Genomic DNA, 22,233 nt, shown 5'->3' on the forward strand with positions numbered 1-22,233 from the left:
CGCCCAACCCCACTATTGTTGTTGATTGCTTTCCGTTGAACTCAAATTGAAGGTTCACGAGACGTCTGGTGGTGGTGGGCAGGTAAATCAAGTAGATTAAAAATGAACTCCGGAGTGATGTTGCACTTCAAAGTCCTCCGGTAGAAAGCAGATTTTTTTTTTTTTTCTCACTCTCAACTGCTAACAGGCTTTATCATTTATTTTCACACTTTCTCTGCAAAACACATTCGCATGTGGATATATTACTGATTAACTAGATAGACACCCATTTACAATATGTAGTGTCCATACATTGTTACCAGGTGATAATGACCTGAAGCAGAGCACCTGACCAGCAGGTACTCTTTGTTAGAGAACTTGAACACACTATACACTGTAACTGAAAAGAGGAATTGTTTTGTATAAACTGCATGGAAACATTTGTACTGTAAGTTGAGATAGTTTACTTGTGATCTTATCTTGCTTTGTTTTATCAGCTACATCCTCCACACCTGTCCTGGATCACATGTATCAGTTACCAGTCACGCACTCGCTGTTGTCTTTTGTTTTGAGTAGCCTGTTGAATTGTTCAGTAATGAATCATCCATCATTGTCGGTATATGTGTTGCAGTCTCAATTACTCATCTGACTGTCACAGTTTTAATTCACGTGCAAGTAGTTTCCTAAATTGATGCGATAAAATGAAATCTGAGGAAAATAATATTCTCATTGGGATTAAAAATCTCTTTTATAGGAATGTCCTGGCTTTTTAATGCATAACAGATTAATGTAGCTTAATACAAACAAAATTAATCTTATGCATTCATTACTTTTATCAAATAACCTATGGAAAGAACTGAACACACACAGTCAGGCCACCCTTATGCAGTATTTATAGACGATCTAGAGTACCTCTGCTTTTAGTGCTGGGAAGTATTCAGCAATATCAATTTATGTGGCATTGTAGTATTTTTTCATAACAGTGGTAAAAGACAACAAGCAGTCATATTTTAGATATTCCACGGAGTGAGTTCCATTCAATATGACAAAAATTCATCATTTTCCTCATCTACTGATTTCTTCATTTGTTTCTTGTTAAATGTAGGATTTTGAAGAGTAAGGTCCATCTGTTGCCGACTTCATAGTCATCTTGGAGGCTGCTATTTTTGATGCTGTTGAATCATATTGCATTATACTGAGGTGTTTCTGTTAGTCTACACTCATTCATATATGTTGGGCATTTAAAATAATACAAATGCCACTTCAGTATAACACGTTTTATCACACCTCTCGAAAATAGTTGCAGTTAAAAATCAGAGCATTCTAACCATATGAAGGTAGAATCTTTTTGCAGGGCTGTATTTTCAGACCCAATGATAACCTGGTAAAAGTATATAGAGTATAATCTGTGATCGTCTCTTGACCCTAGACAATATTTCCCCATATTTTCTGGCATGACAGGCAGCCATTATCTAGCACGTTATCTCTGATAGCAAAGATTCAGCCAGAAGGTTGATACAGAGACGGTGACTCTTACAAATCATTGCAAACACCTGCTGACTTGTTTTCTCATTTAACAATGAGTAACAGATGCACAAGATTTGCTTATGGAATTTGCTTGAAAAGAAGCACGTAAAGAGTCAAAACAGGGTGTGGTCAAGTGCTATTTTTAATCAGTTGATATAGTGATTGAAACACGTGTTCTGTCTGGTATCCAGTAACCGAAGATCAACGTTGTAGGACTTTTGTGATTCTCCGTTTTGTTACCCTATGTGCGTCTGTGAGTTTAAGTGAATGTCAGTCTGAGCTTTACTGCAGCTGCCAGTTGTGACTATCGCAAAGAGTGTTCTAGTGTCTGCGCCCGTTCTCTTCCTGGCATGCGTCCCGTTCACCTCGGCACACTGCTTGGATTCATGTGGTGAACATTGTGTGAAATCCTCCCGTGCATGGGTCCTTTGTGCAGTCCTGGCATTCATGTGCGCATAGGATAGGCAAGCCACGGGGTCCTCTGTCGCTGCACGCTCGGTGACAAACCCTCAAACATAAACAACCACACGAACAACAGATCCACCTTTCTACCGTGAGGTGAACCCAAAAGTTAAGTCAGCACTTCACTTCAGAGGACACAGTGTGTGATGGGAGTGAGAGTGTTAAAGCACTGACATGTGAGGCAGAGAGGTCAAAGGTTATGGGTCAGATGGCCGCATTACATCATCTCACTTAAAACAGTCCAACATAGACTAAACCGTTTGCCTGGCCTAAACCAAAGCCTAGAGGTGCTTTTTTTCCACTGAAATCTGTTTCTAGTGTGTCGTTCTTCCAGCATCACAAAATGAAAAAGTGGAATCATACCATGTTAACTGTACTTGTATGTAATGGTGACAAAATATTTGCAAAAGGTCACGTTTCGTACTTACAAGCTGTCTTTTCAGTGTTGTTACGTGTTGTTTTAGTCTTTGTTTAATTGTCTTAACAGCCTTTACGACAGGAGCCTCTATCAAAAAGGTTGCCAGTGCTAATAATTTGATGAATTGTGCTCATAGGTGTTTTAGATTTGATTCTTAATCTACAGTGGGGTTTTCTATGATGTCTGTTTTTACATCCTAAGCATGCTGCCATAAATACAGATACTTCTCTGTCTGTACAGCTATTTCAACTCATTTTGTGATGCTCAGCTGCTGATTGTCCACCACCTCTGAGACCGAGTTCAGTCGGGTGCTTCTGGTCCTGGGCATCTCATCCTCAGTGATGGCAGTACAGTTGATGTCTTCTGCGGAGGGTAACCCTGGGGTTAAATCCTCTGTGGATTTTTTACACCTTCCAATCTCATACAGCCTCTGTAGCAACTGCAGCAGAGCGACTCTTAGCTCTCGGCAGCGTAGTGCATAGAGCAGTGGGTTGACTGCAGAGTTGACCAGGCAGAGGGTGCTGCAAAAGGCGAAGGCCCTCTGTTGGGTGTGGGTCAGGAGCACGGAGACATCAGCTAACATGAAGGAGAGTGCAGGAAGCCAGCAGCCCACTAGTATGAGTAGGATCAGGCCAAAGGTACGTGCTAGCCGGATATCCATCCTCATGCGGGCATGGCCTGTCCCTGCTGCTCCCTGGAGGCTGGACATGGCGGACACATGGCGGTGGGCCTTCCACAGGATGAGAGCGTAAGCCCCCAAAATGAGAGCCAGAACCACCAGGATGAAGCTTGTCCAGCAGGCCAGATAGTATTTGTTGATGTATGGAAACAGATGTGAGCAGGGTGGAGTAAGCTCTGTGGGGCACCTCCAACCCATCAGAGGCAGGAAGGAGATGAAGATGGTGGCGCTCCAGAGGATTAGCAGGCTTAGCAGGGCTCGCCGGCGGGTCAACAGCACCTTGTAGCTGGAGGCCTGGTGGATGCAGAGGTAACGATCCATTGCCGTGAGCAGTAAACTCCCTACTGAGCTGCTGAAGGCCATGGTGACACCACCTAATTTAAAGAGGTAGGCAGTGGGGCCGTCACTGCGACGAAAGAGGTGAAAGTCCAGGAAGCTGGTGGTGAAGAAGCAGCTGGCGAACACATCAGCCAGAGCAAGGCTGCCAATGAACAGATATGAAGGCCGTTGCCGCAGGGTGGCTGTGGCGGCGATCACTCCCAGCACTAGAGCATTTTCCAGCAGTGTGACAGGACCTGCCAGGAAACAGATGGAGCCAATGGCTGTCTTCTCTGCCTTCGTGAGGACCATGTAACATTCCAGATTCTCACAAGTTCTGTTAGCTGTGAGAAGAACAAAGGACGAATGTCAGTGACTGAAAGTGCCATTATAAATCCTCTCTAAAGTCTTGAATTTGCTGAAAACCCCATTATTGTATCAGTTTCTAAAGAAGCAAGTCAATTTATATATTTCAGACTGTATACTGTACCTATTGGTGATGAGGTGTTTTCTTTGTCTACAGTGGATCCTAACAAAGTGGAAACCTCCCATTCCTCCATTTCAACTGTTACTGGATGTCGGTGCTAGATGGTAAGAAGGAAATAACGTAAGCAATTTAGCAATAGTTTATTCTTTATGGATTAACATAAATAATGACTGGATCTTATAGCAAAAGAAAAGCAAAGCTGTGATTGATAGAATTCATCAGAATGTTATTTGAATTTGTAAAAAGTACGAAGAGCACAGCAGGAAAAAAATACTGACAAATCTTTATCTTGAGGTTGTTGAGGGTTTTTTTTTTTTTTTTTTTTTTTTTACATTAACTGGATGAGATGGGCAGCTTCCTGTTGAGAAAAAAATAAAGTAGGAAATATGACTTTTTCTCTCTTGGTCAATATTGAACTTCGTGCTTAAAAGGAACATTAACATTTGTGAGTCATGACAGAAAGTCATTTAGAGGTCAGGGCAAACAGACAATTATCATTACAGTATCTGCAGATGCTGGTACTGAAGGGGTAGTTGCAAGGGGCCTGGTGGTTTAAAGGCAGCCATAAACCACCCCTTAGTCAAAGAGTTGTTTCAAAATCCAAACAGCGTCATGTCTGTCCTTACTATGTAGAAACCTCACGTTCAGCTACAATGTAAACCGGCAGCTGAGGCTGTATTCCAAAACTTTTAGGATTTCTGAATATGAATATCTCATTAATAATGTGTAAGCATCCAGAGTGATAGACTGCATCCTACACACAATATGAAGCTGATATCTTTGTACCATGCATGTCTCTGCACCACTCTCTGCAACACATCCTGTGTCATTTAAGTGATTTGAACCGCGCCAACCAGCTTTAATGGACTGATCTAATCCAGAGAATTAATGTTTAATTTGTATTTCCTCATTCACTCAGAAGTGTATTCAGTTCACCTGCAGAGATGTACATAGCGGTTGTTGGCTTCTCATTATATTTCACAAGATGAAGACTGCCCCCTTTTGGAAGTAGAGGGGACTGTATTTTAACCAAACAGTAAACCTGTGGGTGAAGGTCACCACAAACATGGACAATCTCCTGTAGAGTGCATCACCTGTATGCAATCAATAGATTAAACTATGGGGGAGGCTGATGAGAGAGAGTCCGATTAAAGTAAATAATGCTGTGATAAATGGGAGTGGCCACATATAATTGCTTGCACAGGGAATATATTTATGGGCAAAAACATGACCCAGATGTGTAAAATAAATCACAGTAATCTTAAAAGAAGCGTTTTTCCTGGTAGCTGAAAAACACTGAGTAAATTACATTTTAAAAATCATTAAAATGGATGAAGGCAGGTATAGCAGGCTTATATGATGCCATGTATAAGTGATTAATATCCTCAGGAGTAGACTACAGGGGCTGTTTTCACCCAGTCAGGTCACTGTGCCCTTCATTCATCCCCCCCCCCCCCCCCCCCCCCCCCTTTACTCTGTTTCCAGAGACCATTATTTCTGTTTTTCTTCACAAATATGACACTGCCTTATGAAAGCATAGAAAATATATTTGGGCAGAAGTGGTGGAAGTAAATTACTTTCCAGAAAGCCCCTTATTGACTTGAGGGACAATATTTTTCAATTCAACCATGGATATTACACCCCCTCAAGCTTTCTCTTTCCTCCCTCATAGTGAAAAATCTTGATTGATAGAGTGCTGTGTTTTGACTCTTAAGAACCACTCAGTCTTATAAAAATGATTACCTCTTTGTGATCGCAGCAGTAGCGCATAAATATATAACAAAAAGCGTGCAGCCGTCCATTTTAGTCACATCACTGGCAACCGGCACACTGAAATATGATGTGCCAATAACCTCTTGAGCCACTGTTGCACTCTACCACATTGTTGCAAAATATCACAAGCAATTCTGCCAAAAGCTACTTGGAATCTTTCATTTTGTAGTTGCTGCAGAAAATAGAAGCATTATAAAAATGGGTCAAAAGTAGCACATCCAATGCACACATACACCTACTGAAAACAGTCTGCAGATGAAGAGGAACCAAAAAAATCTTCTTCCTTAAAACTTCTAAGATCAGTTGAATGTCACATTTTCACAGATACAATGCCAAATTACATCCAAATCATGAGAGTATGACTGTATTTTTCTGGACTTTAAACAATGATGAAATTACCTCTTAGGAGCTTACCTTATGTTTACTCCTGAGTGGTTTTCCGTTCAGGACATCTGAGTCGTATTGTCTCTCAGCAGCAGAACAACCACAGCATGGCCACACAGCCCTACAGACCTGACTGCTGACAAAGTGTGCGAGTGGGGGAGAAGATAAGGAGGGTGGCGGTGATGACATGAGGGGGAGGGGGAGGGAGAGGGAGAAACAGATAGAGAGAGATGAAAGAGCCCAAATGATGGTCTTTTGAAGTATTACAAGTACAGCTGGAGTCTTTGATGGAACTGACAATAAAGTAAAGACAGTCCAGTTTTTATATGGTTGACTGTATATAATAGAAGTGAAGGGGACAAGATGAAATAGTTCCATAATATATATATGTTAATAAAAATCACACATTTCTGAGTCTTGGTGTCCTTCTTGAGCGATGTCTTTGCAGCAGACTCGGTGAGGATGGACTCAGGGGAGGAGAGCACTTAAGCAGGGTGATAGGGTGTTGGATGTGTGAAAAACACGTCGATAGAAAAGGAGAAAAACACATCATTTATTCATTTATTTATAACTTGCTTGAAAAGTATAAATCAAGTGACCTTCCATGGTTAAGTTCTCCAACCCTGACAGTGTTTTTCTAATGCATTGATAAACTACTAAGTGTACCGTGAGTTCAGATTATTTGGCCAAATTACTATTTTCAGGGTCAAGAATGAATTTTGCTCAAATTAATAACCTCATCTGACGTGTTTTGTCCAGCCATGGTAGCTAAACACATCTGAATGATTCCTCGTCGTGCAGCAACAGTGTTTCCTTCCACCTCTTTTGCTAATTACTTTCCACTCATCTTCATTTTACAGACAGTATCTAGCATCGCACATGCACGCACTCACCCCTTTCTTGTAGGATCACATAGTTTATGCTATTTTTGTTACATGTTGCTTGAAGGATTACAAGAATAGTTTAATTTCTTGCCTTCTGTGGATTGGAAGGACTGGAGAAGAGATAACGAAGGACATTTTAATTATGTCTGCATTGTCAATTTAAAGATTATGCACTGCGCACATTAGAAAAGACAATGCAAGGAAATTGTTTTCTTCTTGGTGTCACAATAAGGAGTTTGCAAAAAAAAAAAAAATGACTGCCTCAGTTGTTTGACTCTTTCCCTTTCATTCATTCATTCACTTCAAATGGGGTCAAATGGCATGTCTTCAATTTACAATGGTCAAACAAATTAGCAGAAAGCACTGAGTTTTTTCCTTTACATCACATTGCTGACCACTGTGCACTGAAGTCACACGTACTGGGTGAGTCAGGATGTAATACCACTTGCAGCACAACAGGGGGCATTGCTACGCAACCATGAACTAGTGGACACTGTGGGTGACTCCGTAACCTGGGAGTGAACATCATAATGATGGCTATAGGGTTAAAGGTTGTCCAATTTTTTTAATCTTTATTATTCTTCATAGACACAAAATTGAACTCACCAAGGAGTTCGTTCATCAATTAAGGCCATTTAATTTAGCTTATGTCCCTCTGGCAAAACAAAGTACATTATTAGTTCGATAATAATTGAATCAGGTCACAAAACCACATACCTTAGGCATTCTGAAATGACTTAGCCTCCTATTATAGCCTCTCACTGCAGAGAAAAGTACGCTAAATAACAGTAACTGGGACAAACAAATATCAAATGACATGTCAAGAAAACAGGTCAGAAAGAGATGTTTTGTGAAAAGTTCATATTTGGACAACATTCAAGCAATTTATGATTTGAAAAAGGTCTTGTAATAAGATGGTGATATCTGGTGCACTGGCTGCGTCCTCTCCTCCTCTGACCTGATAGATCCAGCAGGCCAGAAGGAAGGAAATGTGATTAGGAGCAGACAGCACAGCTCCAATAACATTTCTTCTCTGTCACTGTCTGACCAGGTGCAGAACAGACCACAGGACAGAATGAACCCGGAAATGTTCAATTATCCGCTGGATTGCGTCATCCTTTAACACTCTCTTTTCAGAAATTGGCTGGGTCCGGACACAATCATAAGGCCTCGTTTTACTGTGTCAGATGGATTCGGGTTGAATCCATTAATCGCATTTCCGCTCCTCATTTCCAGATTGCCAGACCCTCAGACAGCAGTATCAGATCACTGATGTGGAAAGAAACAAGAAAAAATAAACAGATCAAAGAAAAATCTAATTGTTCATAATAAATACTTTTGTGATGCTTAATTATTTACTGTGGTTCCTAGAACAATGCAATGCAATTGCGCAATGGCAACAAAAGGCTTTAAATACAACATTTGGAAATGAAAGCAGAAAACTACAAAAGTAAGAAAAATAAATCAAATACTCATAATTAAAAGAGCTTAAGAAACAATCGATAAGAACACAGCTCAAGCTTTCCATTTTAAATATTTACCATTAAATGAATTACAATAGTGGCAAACTGTAAAGTACAAGCATTTAACATTTACATTTTAAAGGACTGTTAAGGATGTGTTTACCTGGAATGACTCACTCAGGGAGGATTTCCAAAAAATCCTGAGGTCATCGGTGCCAAATTAAAGAGATTTTTCAAATCTTAATGATTGTGTGATGATATGTGTTTAATTACATTATCTCTGAAAATCTAATCAAATGGAACAGGTCCTTTGAAGGACATTCCTGTGAAAACAAACATCTGCTTATATAAATGAGGTCTCGTTGAAATAACAGTCTCAGAGCATTGTTTATTTTCCCTGTAATTAGGAAAATATTACATAGTTCTTTCCACAAAATGTGCTAGGAAATTATTACGAAATTGCAGACACATAATATGAAGTATTACCATCTTTCTACTCAACATAAGGTTTTTTTTCCCCCAATCTAAAATACCAGAATCTAATTATTCCAAACATGTGTAACATTTTAACTGTAGAATATGAAGCCCTCCCCAAAATACCAAACATGTGACCTCAGTGTAATCAATACAGGCTTGTTTGTACTGTTGTCCAGTAAGAAAAAACACTCCAGTCGTGTTTTCTTCGAGCTCTGTATTTTTACATATTCACAGAACAGTTGAAAAGTGCAGGAAGTGTTTTAAATTCAGTGCATTTTGAGTTTTGCTTTAAAAGAATTTTAGATTAGATAGACACAAGTTAAGTTAGGTGAATAATCCGCAACCTTACGAATGTCCTTTAGGTCTGTAAAAATCATAATTATCTACATCTGGGTGCCCGCTTGAAGGTGGGTGGAAATGAAGTATTGTGTTAAATGAGAGAATTTTTTCATGTTTGAAACACAAGATAATAACTTTATAATACTGTTTTAAATTAATTTTGATTTATTGATTCTTCTTTTCGACAGCCAGGGGGTATATGGAATAAGGGGTAGGTGAGAAGGACATAGACTTAGACGTAGACGGTTTCTTTATTGATCCTAATTTGGGACACTGGGTTTGTATTTGTGTTGTGATTTTGCCACAATTTAACATTTCTGTTTTTGGTTGTAGGTTGTAAATCGAAGGACGTGGACATATGTTTGCTTGTCTGAGTTATGGAGTGTGTTCCTTGTATGAGTGCATTTGGGCTCTCTTGTGTTGTGTCTATGTGCCTCCACAATAAAAGAAATAAAAGAGAGAGATAAAAGAAATTTTAAAAAAAAAACAAAAACAAAAAGGAAAGACTTCATTTGAATGTGTTTGCTGGTCTTTGATATGGGCTCCCTGTATTGCTGAGTGGTGTGAAACTCTGAGCCTCTGCTCTTTCCCACTTCACTTTGTGTGGGTGTGTTTCAGAACACATTTCAGACTATTCAAATTCATGTGAATCTCCACTGATCACCGGCTCTCCACTGTTTATACCCAACTACTAGCGTAAATGGCCCTTGAGACAGAAAGAAAGAGACTGAGAGGGCCTGTCTGTATGCAGCTAATCTATATTGTACACCAGCTGCTGTTTTGGAAATACTTTCCATTGCACTTTCCAGGGTGGCTCACTGCACATCTGCTATGTCATGATATATTTGTACAAGCCTTTGCGACCAGTCAAATATGGAGACTTGCCCACTTCTTATGTTCTGTACGACCTACAGAAGCCTGTAGGAAGCCTCTTCGTGACCTACTTTCCATACATAGCTGACTCTTGATCGGCACAGCCCCCTACAAACTTGGGGAGTGTCCTTCCCTGGCCCTCAGCTGGCTGACGTACACTATTGAGCAACTCTTAAAACCCAGATGCTTTAAACAAGGCAGGAGGGGAAATAACACTGACCGTGGACTTAGATATGAGCTAATCAATCTAGTTGTTGGACCAACTACTTGGACCTGCAGAGGCCCATAAAACCAACTGGAAGAGCACTGTATCATCCATGACCTTATAAAGACAAACACGAAGTAGGCCTTAAGTGCTTTAAGAAAGCAGAATACCACCATCTAACAGGTGCTATATTGAGGCTAAAGGCTGAATGGTGAAGAGACAATAATTGTAATAAAACGAGGACAACAAAATAACTGAGATGAAGCTTTCATTTAAACAATGGTTTGAATAATCAGTTACCATGTCAAAATCATCTTATTGTTTTAATTTCAATGGGATGAACAGTCCCATTTCGTATTTTGAACGCCCTGTAATTTTGTTACCTGCTGAATTACCTGCCATAAACTGGCCTGATCTCATGTAGTAACTGAGCACACATCTTCTCTCTGCCTTCTGTTGGAAACCATTTGGCTCTCGGTTAAATCAACAACACATCAGGGGAGGGAAGGTCCCAACGATTTGCTCGGGTGTTACAGCAGATTTATGGTGGTGTTAAGTTTACATGACACTCTGCGAAAGGTAACCTAGTTTGTTAACCCTGAAAAAGGCCAGTATCAAAGATCAACCTGGATTGTTGAACAAAGGGTAGTAACATCATACTGTACTCAGTGTATTCAACAAGTATCAATCGAAAGAGGTAAAGTATCACTTTTACTGTTCATTTCACCATTTAACCAGTTGGAAAATGATAAGGGGCTAAGAGGTCTTCTGGAACAAAATGGTCAAGGTTTTGTTTTTCATCAGGAGGCCAGATGAGATGGGGGGATGGGCAGCTCACAGCCAGGAGCTGCTGTGTATTATTACAGCCTGTTGCAGCTGTTCGAGCTTTATGCTACACACAGGAAGAACTACACAACGAATCCGCTTTCCCGTACGAGAAGTACGAAAGCACGACGGTAAAGCTAAACTGGGTGCGTGTTTACCTTTTTTGAACGAGGAATTGACATTACATAACACCAAACGACATCTTATGTTACCCCAGTCCTTCATATGATGTTGTGTGTAAGCGTCTAGTGACTTCCTGTGTAATTCTGAATGAAAGCGGAAAGTTTTTTTTGGGGGGGGGGGGGGGGGGTTGAAAGCGGCTGGTTTCTGTTATTTTCTCACTTCTCTCAGGAAATACCCGATTGCCAACAAAGGGAAGGAGAGGAGGGTCAGCGATTGACGTCACCAGTCTGGCAACAGGCGTGAAAGCGTCTGTCTATCCCTTCAATGATTGGTTGTTCGGTTTGTGCTCGGTATGTGATTGGTCAGCTCTGGGTAAGAACGAGCTACATATCTCCGCTGTAGATTCCATTTTGTTGCAATTCAGACGGAGTGGGGAGAGAGAGGTGGCACCTTACGGCCACTTTTAACACCACTGAAACTTCGAAGGAAGCGGATTTGGAGGAAATATAGCTTGCTGTAGTTCCTTCATAATCCATCGACGGAAGTCAAAGGCTTATCACACATTTTCTCTGACGAAAGGCTTCATCAACCAAGCCTGAAGAAGTCGGTAAGAGCAGCAGTTTTTTTTCCTGTGCGTCGTCGCCATATTGAGCTCACCGTTTCTTTGTTTTGGTTCGGTGCCAAAGTAATGTGACCCAGATTGCACAAGCGTTATTTACTTAACAATAGATTTGGGTCTGTTTTATCAAAACTCAGCTCGATAGAAATTATTAATATTAACTGTCTTTCTATACCGAAAATCTGGTACGCGAAGCTATGCAGGACAAAGCGGCTGCATCGAAAACAAGCTGGAGGCTCACAAACAAAGTGGGAAAACATGTCGCATTTTCTTATATAACATTGTGTTGTGTTGATCCCCAGCAGTTGTAATCTATTAAATTATTACTAGTATCAGCACGACGCGATGTTTCAGTCAGTATTTTTGCAGTTATAATAATATAATTTTTGCGGTGCTCGGAGCAATGACGCACTCGGATTTAAAGCCAAAACGTCCCCCCAGAAGAAACCATGCTATGTTTACGACGGAAGAGCACCTTAGCAGCGGGTAAAGCACGACTATTTAATAATAATAAGTGGTATTTTGTTGTCCCCAAAAGGTCTGCGACTTCTTGGAGCATCGTGCGCCGAGGTGAATTGATGTTCAGCTCGGCTCCACGGTCAAACAGCGCTCATTGGCACATGAAAACCTCAGATCTTGCTGGACACAAAAGTGCAGTGAGGAGTAGACTGGAAACTACTTCGAGGACCTGGGGCCCGATTGGAGGTGAAAGATTGAAGAGAGATCTCTGCTTCGACAACTTTTTGACAACAAAGAGGTGAGTCTGGAGCTGTTTTGCTCTCCGTCGTGTGGGGGAGGGGCGATGCGGGCCTGTTTCTGCACGTAACCCCCAGCTCGTTTTCAAGGGGCGGTGCAAGTGTGTACGTGCTGTGCAGTCAGTGAGGCACTGCCAAGTTTCACATTGCCTTTAAATGTGCATCGCCCAATCAGATCACACAGATTGCGTGGATTTCAGTGCATTTTAGTAACAATATGTCCCCATCCTGCAGGTGACACGTAGTGCAGAGGCATTATGGGAGGTGGAGAGAGGTACAACATTCCAGTTTCCCACCCTGAGCACCCTTTGCCCAAGAAGAACCATCAACTCGGTCGATCGAAGCAAAGAAGCCGTGACCAGAACGGAACAGCAGTATCTGCAGGAGGGGTAGGAGGCCGGCACCACCATGGCCACCGCCGGGGCGACAAAGGCGTAGCCTATCACAGGTCTCCAGAGGCGCGGCAGGCCGTGTCTGCAGAGAAGAGTGCTTCTGTCCGTTTTGCCACCAACTATGATCAGAACTGGGAGGGTGCAGTGTCTCACCTCAACACGCTCCTGGCCACGCAGGGAAGTCCGAGTTACGCAGGGCCTAAGTTCAGCGAGCCGCCCTCACCTAGCGTGCTGCCCAAGCCCCCCAGCCACTGGGTGTCCTTCCCAATGGGCTCCCGTGACAACAGGGAGATGATGGCCTTCCAGCTCAAGAGCCTCCTCAAGGTGCAGGCCTGAGAGGGATAGCCACACTTGATCATTTTTAAATTGAAGCCAATGAACTGGGACTCTTTTGAGGGCACGCACCCACCAGGAACACCTCAGTGCTGTAATACTTTTAACTGTTTTTAGATTTGACCTCTTGTCAAAGTGTTAAGAGGCATTTGCAGCAATGTTTGTTGTGAATGTTTATTCAACACATTTTTAAAAAAAGATAAATATAGATAAGAATAGATAAGATTTCAGGATATTACAGCCTTGGAGCCTTGCTGGTTGGTGATGCTTATTAGGGAGTCAGTTTCTGTGACTAATGACAAACTGGATATCCTTTAATACTTCTGTTTTGTTCTTTTTAATATTGGCCACCAAAGCAGATTGAGTCTATTCCCTCCCCCCAAAGAAGGAATATAGTATAGTTCAGGTAAATTCCCACACTTTTATGGTCCATTTCTGTGGACAGACAGCTTTTCCGTTTACGTACGTTTAATTCTTTAGAGCTGCCTCTAAAGCTTAAGGTGCTAAAGCGAAATCACATTTGTAGCATTTTTTGATTAGGGCCCACCTTCTTTTCTCAGAAGTATCTCATTCCTTCTTTGAGCTGGAAGAGAGACTCAACTGCAGTTCTGCAGGGAAAAAGGCTATCTTACTGGAGGTAATAAGCTGTAGTGAGTAAGTGCAGGTAAAAAGTATAACCTCAAATTGAAGGGTAATAAGAGACCATGGCACATGGGCCTTGGACGGACAACTCCTGTACCTTTTTTATTGCGCTGTGCGCATATGCACTATAGGAGTTGAGGCTGTCTGAGGCCCACAGTACTCTATCATAGCATTATTTTGTACAAGTCCTTTTTGTTGTGGTTGAAAGATGTATGCTGTGTGTAACCAAAGCAATGTTTTTGCTGCATTCTTTTTCTTTTTCTTTTGACATTCGCTGTGTGGTCAGCATTGTTGCTACTGCCACTTGCCAGCCCGAGTGGTGAATGGGTTAGAGTCCCTGAGGTCACTTCTGCCTGTTCATCTGTTTTAATCAGTACTGTTGTTATTCCCCAGTTTCAGCCTGTTAAGGACAATGGTGCAGTTCAACATGCGGAAGAGGGCCAGGCTTGTGTGGGACTGTTCAGTTTCACTTTCTGAGTCACATGACATGGTCCTGTTGGCTGTATGCAATAGCAAGCAAGGTATGGCAGAGCTGAGGATGGTTTCTGATGTGAAGTGACCTAAGGGACTCGACATGGGGCAGGAGGCTGGTGTTTATGTTTACACAATAGGTCTCAGCGGTTGACCATCTCATAATCAACAGACATCCTGCCTCTTGCCTCTAGTTTACCCTCTTGCACTGCAATCAGACAAGTTTTTAATAAGTTACAGGTCAGGATGCTATTGAAATGATGGAGGCGTAATTGACTATCTCCCTATGGATTCTCTATTTTTGTTATTCAATCCTCTATTGAGGCTCTCTTTGCTTTCCCTTTGCAGAATTGGAGCTGTTTATGGCCAGCCTAAAGATGACAAAACAAAGTATGAGAGCTTGTTAATGTGTTCAAGAGCCATGTATATAATGAAATGTATAAAGTACTTGTAGCATATGTACATTTACAGGCCGAGTTTGAGGCCTGTCTGACAAAAGTATTTTTAGTAATAACACTGAATGTATAAGACATGCTAAGGACATGTCTTGACTTCAATACTGAAGAATATTTTTGTTAAAAAAAAATCTGCCTATAGCATTTGTCAGAACCCCTGCACTGTTATCTTTCCAGAGATCTTGCACATGTTTTTTATTGTTTTGTATTATGCAGTGTAGGGTGAAAAATGCTAAAAGCAAATTAAGTAAAAATGCAACAATGTCAATTGGATCCTTGAGGAGACTTGCTTATGTATGGATTTGATTTCTGAATGTGCTTACAGCACGTAAGCGTGACGCTTTTAATCTTGAGTTGACCTGTTTGTGCCTAAGTTGAAACCCATCTTGAAACTGACTAGTTTCATGAAGTGGCAATGCCACAAATTGACCAAATGTTTTCACAACCATCTTCATTTCTCAGCTGTTCTTCCGCCAGCTGGCAACTGAACATGGTCCCATATTGTAGAAGTACTACCTGCTATTGGTTCATGTAAACATTTTCTTTCTTGCCCTGATTAAGTCGTGCATTGCAAAGTCTCCTTATTCTAAATTTGAAATGTGTAATGAATTGGCTGTTAATTTGTCCCTCTGAAATGTCACTGAAGATGAAAATGCCCTGTTTTTAGATTGGTATCAATTGGTGTTTGAAAAAAAAAAAACTGTGTTGAATACACTATGAATTGATGACAAATTTTTACAAAAAAAGAAAATAAATCCCTTCCCCTTCCCCCCATCTTTGTCTGTGTTTGAGTATCTTCTAGGTCGATGCTAACGTTTCTCTGTAGGGGATCTGTATAACCCAAGAACAGACCTTTGGTGTTCACTGCTATCCTAGTTACACTTAGACGTTCAAAAAAAGTAAGACCAGAGATAATTTCTTTCTTTATTGTCGAAGCATATCAAGTAAAACCATTAAAACAAGGATACTAAGGAACACTTAAAATATTGAACTGTTTTGATCACTGAACAAACTATGAGACATGAAAGCAGCTCATCTTGAACATTTTTTGCACAAAATACTGGAGTATTTGGGAGCAACTATTTCATATCATAATATAGCTACTATAGTGTACAGTTGGCCTGCTGTATATTAAGAAATGCCACTGAAACCAGGCATCTGAGGCCAGCTTATGTAGTAAATACTGGTAAATCAGGGCCTGAAGTTACATTTTTATTTATACAAGAACAATAGGACCAGACTGAGATGGACATACTATATCTGAATGAAAATATTGCTAAATCATAAGTACAAAAATAGTTTTGGCGACACCAAACCGTAGCGTTCCCTGCAGCAACCCACATTACGCAAGTCCAAAAAAAAAAAAAGAAAACCCTGGATACACTAAACAGGGATCAACTGCTTTTCGTCAGTCACTTCAGAACAAAAACCTTTCTCACCGTGCTAAAAAAAAAAAAAAAAACTCTGCTGTGCTCTTCCATTTGGCAAGAGACTCCTCCATAATGTGACGATAACAAACGCAAACATAGAGCAGAAAACTAATTAAAGTTGAAAGCTGAAAAATATTCTTGAATACAGATTAATATATCTTTGGAGGAACAGACAGTCAGTGACCCCCAGACTTGCGTCCAGCCCAGGACCTGGAGCGAGAGCGCGACCGGGACATGGATCTAGAGTAGGAGCGGGATGGAGATCGTCCTACGGGCTGTTTCTGCGAGCTGGAGGTTGGGTGGAACTCTTCAGCTGGGCTGTGGGACCTGGACTGGCTCTTTTTGCCTTTAGGCCTGGATCTGGAGGGCGAAGGGGAGTGTGATACAGAGTGGCTACGTGAGCCTTGTTCATGGTGTGTCCTCTGGTGGTCACGGGGAGGACCTCTGTACCTGATAGGATGGTCATTACTCATTAATGATAAAACACGTGCACTGTAAAGCTTTGAATATTACAATAGTCCTTGCTTATTTTAAAATACTGCAAGAAGATAAATTAACCTACTTGTCATTTTCGTGGCTTCGGCTCCGTCTGTGTCGACTGTAGGACCGAGAGCTGTTGAGGGAACAAAAACAAACCAGTTCTTCAGGTTCAGTTCTTTGAAGACGATGTGCTCCACTTCATATTCAGGATGGGAAAACAGTGAGTTACCGTGACTCAGCAGTGTGTGGTTTCCTGTTTGACAGTGGTTTATGCTTGTTCCAGAGAGGCTCGTCAGAATATGTAAGTTAACAGTAAAATAAGGATCACTGTGGCAGCATCAGGTCACCACCAGGGTCAGGGACAGCTTCATCCTGCAGCCCGTAAGACTGCTGAACTCTTAAGCTCATTACTGTCACTTTACCTGCACTGCTAAGAAGTACTTAGATCTGATACCCAGCCCAAAGTTTTTTTGAGTTACTGTAGGTGAAATAGAACAATGTTGCTACCAACTCACTCTCTGGGGCTCTCCGACCTCCGAGGACGGCGCTCATAGGAGGGGCTCCGGGACCTGTGACGTTCATAGCTGCGGCTCCGGGATCGTCTTCGGCGGCTGTCCCGATCATCGTCGTAGCGGGAGAAACTGCGAGGGGAGTGGCGTTCCTTGGACTTCATCTGGTTTGGGGCTTGATGGACAAATTTACATCAGGCAATCGCATAAAACAATATTTATAAAAAATACTGAATGAGGCTTTACAAAAGTTAACTGTATGCTGCTTAGGTAGAAATTCAATTTGTTCTTACTCTTTCGGTCTCCCTGGGCGAACTGGATCTCGATCTGACGTCCACAAACCCATTTACGGTCCAGGTTGTGAAGAGCGTCCTCTGCATCTCGCACATCTTCAAACGTGCTGTACTGTTAAGGCCTTTTATATTGAAATTTGGAAAGCTGGGACAGAGAAGGCTGCACACATGTACAACAATTACAGACACACACAAAAAAAGGCTGCAACACAGGTTGACAGCTCTCTGAAACACAGCTACTGGACTTAGACCAGTGCAATGAAAATAAATAAATAAAAAATATCAGCTTTTTCAGGTAATGATTCAAAAGTGAAAATTAAAAAAAAAAAAAAATTATTGTCTTCATTCTGAAACTAAACAACATAAAAATGAATCAATAGACCTATTTGTGATTTCAAATTGTGAGGACAAGACAAATACTGATAGTGATCAGATTCGGTAGGATACAAAAAGTTTGGCTTGTTACCTTTAACATGCTTGACCTTTGACCTTCAGCTTGATCTTTATTGTCTTGGCAGAAGAACTTGAGGTTTCCTGCTTGTCTTTGCCCAATAAACACTTTGCTTTTCCTCCCTTTTGGTTGTCAAATGGAAGCCTTGGTGCTCTCTTTTCTCGTCTTTGTATCTTCATGCTTTTGCTCTCTCTTTATTTTTCCCAATTCCACTACTGCTTGTTGCCTGGGTGTCTTTGGCTTGAATCTACTCTACAACCGCCTTTCAACTTTCTTTGGTGTGGAGTCTCCAGAACTGTATCTTTACAATTCTAAGGCAACAACAGAAGAAATATTGGTTAGGAATATGTAAACAATATACTAAATAACAAAATAATTCTTAGAAAATAAAATTACATTTAAAAAAAAAAAAAAGCATTCCCAAGCAATGGGACAAACACTTGTGATATACAAACAAAAGGTCAGGTGTTGTTGAACCCAGTGCAACCAAAAAGTCAGATTTAATGCTTTACAATCCCTCTGTGAAAACACAATTTCCTTGTAAAAACTAAAAGAATAAAGGATATTGAATGTAAGCAAATCCTCTTGTCCGCCGTGTATAGAAGTCAAGTGGAATGTAGACATCTACAATAGGTCCATAACGACCAAACTCACGTCGTAAATCCTCTGGCCTAAAGTGTCATGAAATAAGCACATTTATTCTGCTGGCTACCAAATGAATTGAGCTGGAGCCCAGTGTGCAAGGTATACACAAGATCTGGTACCAGAACAGTAAATGACAATATTTATTTGCAGAGAAATCCAATTACTTCCCCACTTGAAAGGGAAGTTTCTTCATTTAAAATGTGTAAATGTACAAATAAAAACCCAGTCAGGAAATTTCACATACCCACAGCAGCCATAAAAGCCAGAAATAGCATGCACTTTTAACAGAGGTGTCAAAGTTACCTGAAAATGACGACCATCTGGCTACATTTACTACAGTAACATTTCAAAGTGTTTCGGAAAAGCACCACTGATTAAAGAAAAAGCTCATAAATGTGTCAGAAATACAATGTGTGACAGTGATCTGTAGTCTGTCCACTTGTTATCAATTCCTTTTTGGAGAATTATTTAAATATGGAAATGCTACCATATGATGACTTTGGGATCAATGCAAAACAATGGGACATTGAGAAAATTTCCGGTACAACCAGGATTATGTACAGAAATTGTTGGGCATTATTCTGTAGAAAACAATTCCATTTAAAACTGCTGAACAAGGTCTGTGCAACTTTGGTTTTGGAGCACAAAATTCCTTTCATATCCACTGTCAGATTCCAACAAACAATTACTTTAACTGTCATCAATATTTTTGATGAATCAATTGGCTGTTATGTCTATAAAATGTCAGAAAATTACTCATCAGTGTCCTCAAATGTCTTGTTTTGTCCACAAACCAAAGATAAAGTGAACAGTCACAGAGGAGTAAAGAAAGTAGGAAATACCCACATTTAAGCCAAAACCAAAGAATTTTGCAAAAATAGCTGCTGATTAGTTTAATGGCTGACAACTAATCAATTAGTCATTGCACCTCTAACGCTTTTTATTGGAGTGGTAGTGGTTTCACACTGTGAAACCTGGCACATAAATCCTAAACTACTTGCCCAGGAAAGTGACAATGTATTTTGGCATTTGGATTAACATTAACAACACTGTACAAAATCGGTGTAACTAATAGCAGCAAACACAAAATGATGATACTACCTAAAATAGCCCAACAGCTACTAGAACACCTTATATAGCTATGCTTGTAGTATTAGCGTAACGTATAAGTTTGGAAATTGGACACACATTTGATGAAAGGCTAACGCTAGCAGCTAAATGACATGTTCAGCATTTAATTTGCATGCACGTAACGTAATTAAAACAATATCGTTACTTTAGTCACAGCTGATTATTAATTCATGTCCATGATATGAACAACTTGCTTTTTTTGGAGGAGTAACGTTATCTTCGGTTTCAACACCGCAGCCTTTCAGCTTCCATGTTTGCTAGCTAGCTAGGTATCGGCTAGCGCGTGCAGGGAAATGTATTTAATGAGAGCTGCTGACAGACATTTGAGGCAATATTTGGTGAAAAAATAACTACCACACACTTTCCGCTTCCCAATTTGGCATCACGCGTAACGTTGACGTCAATTAAACATTCTGGTCATGACACATGTTTGCTAACTACCTAGCTCACGTTAGCTTAAACACTCTTTCAAATACACGCCAGCAGGGTTAAAAAGATAACATACCTGGACTCGTCGGCGATGTTTCTAACGAAGAGAGACGTATTAGGCGGCCTCAGGTACCTCGCCATTTTTAACCACCCGCTACAACAACTTGGAGGCCGTGAAATTGTTTCTTACAGCTAGTTTTTTTTTTTTTTTACCAACACTGATGATTTACCGCAGCTGACGAGAACTACGTGATCTGCGTTGTCCTCGTACTGCGCATGCTCACAGATGTACAGCCACGAAGGCACGCACACCCCCATGGATCTATTATAAGGTCTTGTGCAGTAATACATTCATGGCAGGCGCGCTCACACACACACACACACACACACACACACACACACACACACACACACACACACACACACACACACACACACACACACACACACACACTAACCTACTGTCAAATGGTCGTATTATTTCGCTTTAAATTATTCCATTATTGTCTTGCATGCTCGCTGTTCATTGCTTGCCTGTCAGATGAGTTAATGAGGATGCTGGCCTTTGCAAAGACAGCCATGCATAGGCATTTGCACATAAGAAAAACACAAAACACACTTATTAAGCGACTCTTTTATTTAAATACACATTGGTTTCTGCACTGCCAAGGTTACATCTTTTTGCTCCTCCTGACGAGAGTTGTTGAGCCCATGGTCAAAGTCTGGCAAACGATAAGGAAAAAGGAAATATGTTTAATTTGTGGGCTGCAGATAAATTACATTACTTAAGTCTATGATACATAACAGTGAAACAATCAACAGTGAGTTTTTTATTTTATCTGACTTTAAATAATGTGTGCTCAAGAAACAGTGAGTTCTGGTAAGATATACTTTACCTCAACCATCTCTCCTCCCTTGAGCTCCTGGATGTGGCAGAACTTGCCAGTTTTGCAGACCATTTTGCCACCCTCCATATTGACAACGCACTGCAGGTCATAGAGGGCACAATACACATCAGAAAAACCCCAAAACAGGCGTGGACCAAAAAGAAACTGAACAAAACACTGACATGCACATCATCATCATAATCACTGCACACTCGCAGGCTCATTCTTCAAAAATTCTTGAAAACCAAAAAAAATATAACATGTTTTTGCTTTAACCATATTCAGACTGTACTAAATCAGGTAAAATACTGAACACTGATATCACATTAAAACAATTTGAAGCTGGTATGTGTCTTGCAATATAAATGATCATTTAGAATTACACACCTTGAGCTTCTTGCCGTCCATGGTGGTGATATCAGCCTCCTTGCCGATGGTAAAGGAGTTGGTCACAGTCTTTCCAGGGGTCTTGGAGGTGACAACAAAGTCATTGCCATTCTGCTTGATCTCAGTAATTGGCTTGATATCCTTGGCCATCTTGATGACATCTGCTGGAAGTTCTGGTAAGATAGTGCATGAGTTTTGGTTAATTCTTGCAGTTTACTTCTGAGGACTGATGACTGCAAAGCTATGTTGTCTGTGAGGTTATAACGTTAGAGCACTTTAACCACATCAATATAGCTACTTTGTCTTCAGCTACCAATGATAAAAAATGTAATATTCCATATATGCCAAATCCTTCAGCTCTAACAGTGACCCTAGTTTGTTTTTCTCACCCATGGCCTTGAGGAACTCCTCATAGTTCTCCTGGGAGTAGACCTGCCATGTTCCACTGAAGTCCATGCTTTCTAGATCTGGATTCTCCTTTACCAAGGTGGGCTGGAGGCTGTGACAGCTGTGTGAAGCTCAACACAATGTGGAGGATGACTGCTTTGGCACACCTTCTTATACAGAATGGAAGGGGGGTCTCAGTTCTATGTCTAATGAGTAACAAACCCCTCTGAGTTAATCATTGCTGTTTGAACAACCGGGAGTTCACGTACTCCTGTTTCATCAAACCTTACCTTCCACCAAAGACGAATTTAGATGGTATTT

The 22,233-nt window shown here is 40.9% G+C and overlaps 5 protein-coding genes across 6 annotated transcripts in view; 1 reads left to right on the forward strand and 4 right to left on the reverse strand.

The window, feature by feature from the left end:
* The window catches only part of LOC139333392 (mannosyl-oligosaccharide 1,2-alpha-mannosidase IA), a 351,400-nt gene that overhangs the window by 27,056 nt on the left and 302,111 nt on the right, over window positions 1-22,233 (reverse strand). The window lies entirely within an intron of this gene.
* Window positions 2,523-3,943, reverse strand: cnr2 (cannabinoid receptor 2). Its single transcript, XM_070967087.1, has 2 exons — window positions 3,874-3,943; window positions 2,523-3,727 (listed from the first exon to the last, which is right to left on the reverse strand). Exons 1-2 carry the CDS (start codon window positions 3,941-3,943, stop codon window positions 2,637-2,639), a joined length of 1,161 nt encoding a protein of 386 aa, XP_070823188.1. The 3' UTR covers window positions 2,523-2,636.
* pnrc2 (proline-rich nuclear receptor coactivator 2) lies at window positions 11,632-15,657 on the forward strand. Its single transcript, XM_070965744.1, has 3 exons — window positions 11,632-11,823; window positions 12,374-12,592; window positions 12,825-15,657. Exon 3 carries the CDS (start codon window positions 12,848-12,850, stop codon window positions 13,316-13,318), a length of 471 nt encoding a protein of 156 aa, XP_070821845.1. The 5' UTR covers window positions 11,632-11,823; window positions 12,374-12,592; window positions 12,825-12,847; the 3' UTR covers window positions 13,319-15,657.
* srsf10a (serine and arginine rich splicing factor 10a) lies at window positions 15,787-20,516 on the reverse strand. 2 transcript variants are annotated; one of them, XM_070965743.1, is made up of 6 exons: window positions 20,328-20,516; window positions 18,613-18,717; window positions 17,596-17,699; window positions 17,309-17,477; window positions 16,876-16,926; window positions 15,787-16,763 (listed from the first exon to the last, which is right to left on the reverse strand). In XM_070965743.1, the coding sequence occupies exons 1-6, from the start codon at window positions 20,390-20,392 to the stop codon at window positions 16,490-16,492; spliced, it is 768 nt and encodes a 255-aa protein (XP_070821844.1). In that variant the 5' UTR covers window positions 20,393-20,516; the 3' UTR covers window positions 15,787-16,489. The 2 variants fall into 2 exon arrangements, with proteins under 2 accessions (XP_070821844.1, XP_070821843.1); XM_070965742.1 differs by having other exon boundaries at window positions 15,794-16,763; window positions 17,596-17,709; window positions 18,623-18,717; window positions 20,328-20,510.
* On the reverse strand, window positions 20,923-21,981 carry fabp10a (fatty acid binding protein 10a, liver basic). Its single transcript, XM_070966656.1, has 4 exons — window positions 21,915-21,981; window positions 21,526-21,698; window positions 21,148-21,237; window positions 20,923-20,973 (listed from the first exon to the last, which is right to left on the reverse strand). The coding sequence occupies exons 1-4, from the start codon at window positions 21,979-21,981 to the stop codon at window positions 20,923-20,925; spliced, it is 381 nt and encodes a 126-aa protein (XP_070822757.1).

The sequence above is a fragment of the Chaetodon trifascialis genome, chromosome 7 (genome assembly GCF_039877785.1).
Source record: "Chaetodon trifascialis isolate fChaTrf1 chromosome 7, fChaTrf1.hap1, whole genome shotgun sequence".
Classification (NCBI taxonomy): Eukaryota; Metazoa; Chordata; class Actinopteri; order Chaetodontiformes; family Chaetodontidae; genus Chaetodon; species Chaetodon trifascialis.

Excerpts from the sequence above, each read along its gene's own strand:
- cnr2 (XM_070967087.1), bottom strand. The coding sequence starts at position 3,943 with ATGGAGGAATGGGAGGTTTCCACTTTGTTAGGATCCACTGTAGACAAA. Across the intron at positions 3,728-3,873 it reads AAACACCTCATCACCAATAG|CTAACAGAACTTGTGAGAAT; the intron begins GTACAGTATACA and ends TTCTTCTCACAG.
- pnrc2 (XM_070965744.1), top strand. The coding sequence starts at position 12,848 with ATGGGAGGTGGAGAGAGGTACAACATTCCAGTTTCCCACCCTGAGCAC.
- fabp10a (XM_070966656.1), bottom strand. The coding sequence starts at position 21,981 with ATGGACTTCAGTGGAACATGGCAGGTCTACTCCCAGGAGAACTATGAG. Across the intron at positions 21,238-21,525 it reads TGGACGGCAAGAAGCTCAAG|TGCGTTGTCAATATGGAGGG; the intron begins GTGTGTAATTCT and ends TATGACCTGCAG. Across the intron at positions 20,974-21,147 it reads AGGGAGGAGAGATGGTTGAG|ACTTTGACCATGGGCTCAAC; the intron begins GTAAAGTATATC and ends ATCGTTTGCCAG.
- srsf10a (XM_070965743.1), bottom strand. The coding sequence starts at position 20,392 with ATGGCGAGGTACCTGAGGCCGCCTAATACGTCTCTCTTCGTTAGAAAC. Across the intron at positions 18,718-20,327 it reads AACATCGCCGACGAGTCCAG|GCCAGAGGATTTACGACGTG; the intron begins GTATGTTATCTT and ends ATGACACTTTAG. Across the intron at positions 17,700-18,612 it reads AGAGGATTTGCTTACATTCA|GTTTGAAGATGTGCGAGATG; the intron begins ATATCCTTTATT and ends ACAGTACAGCAC.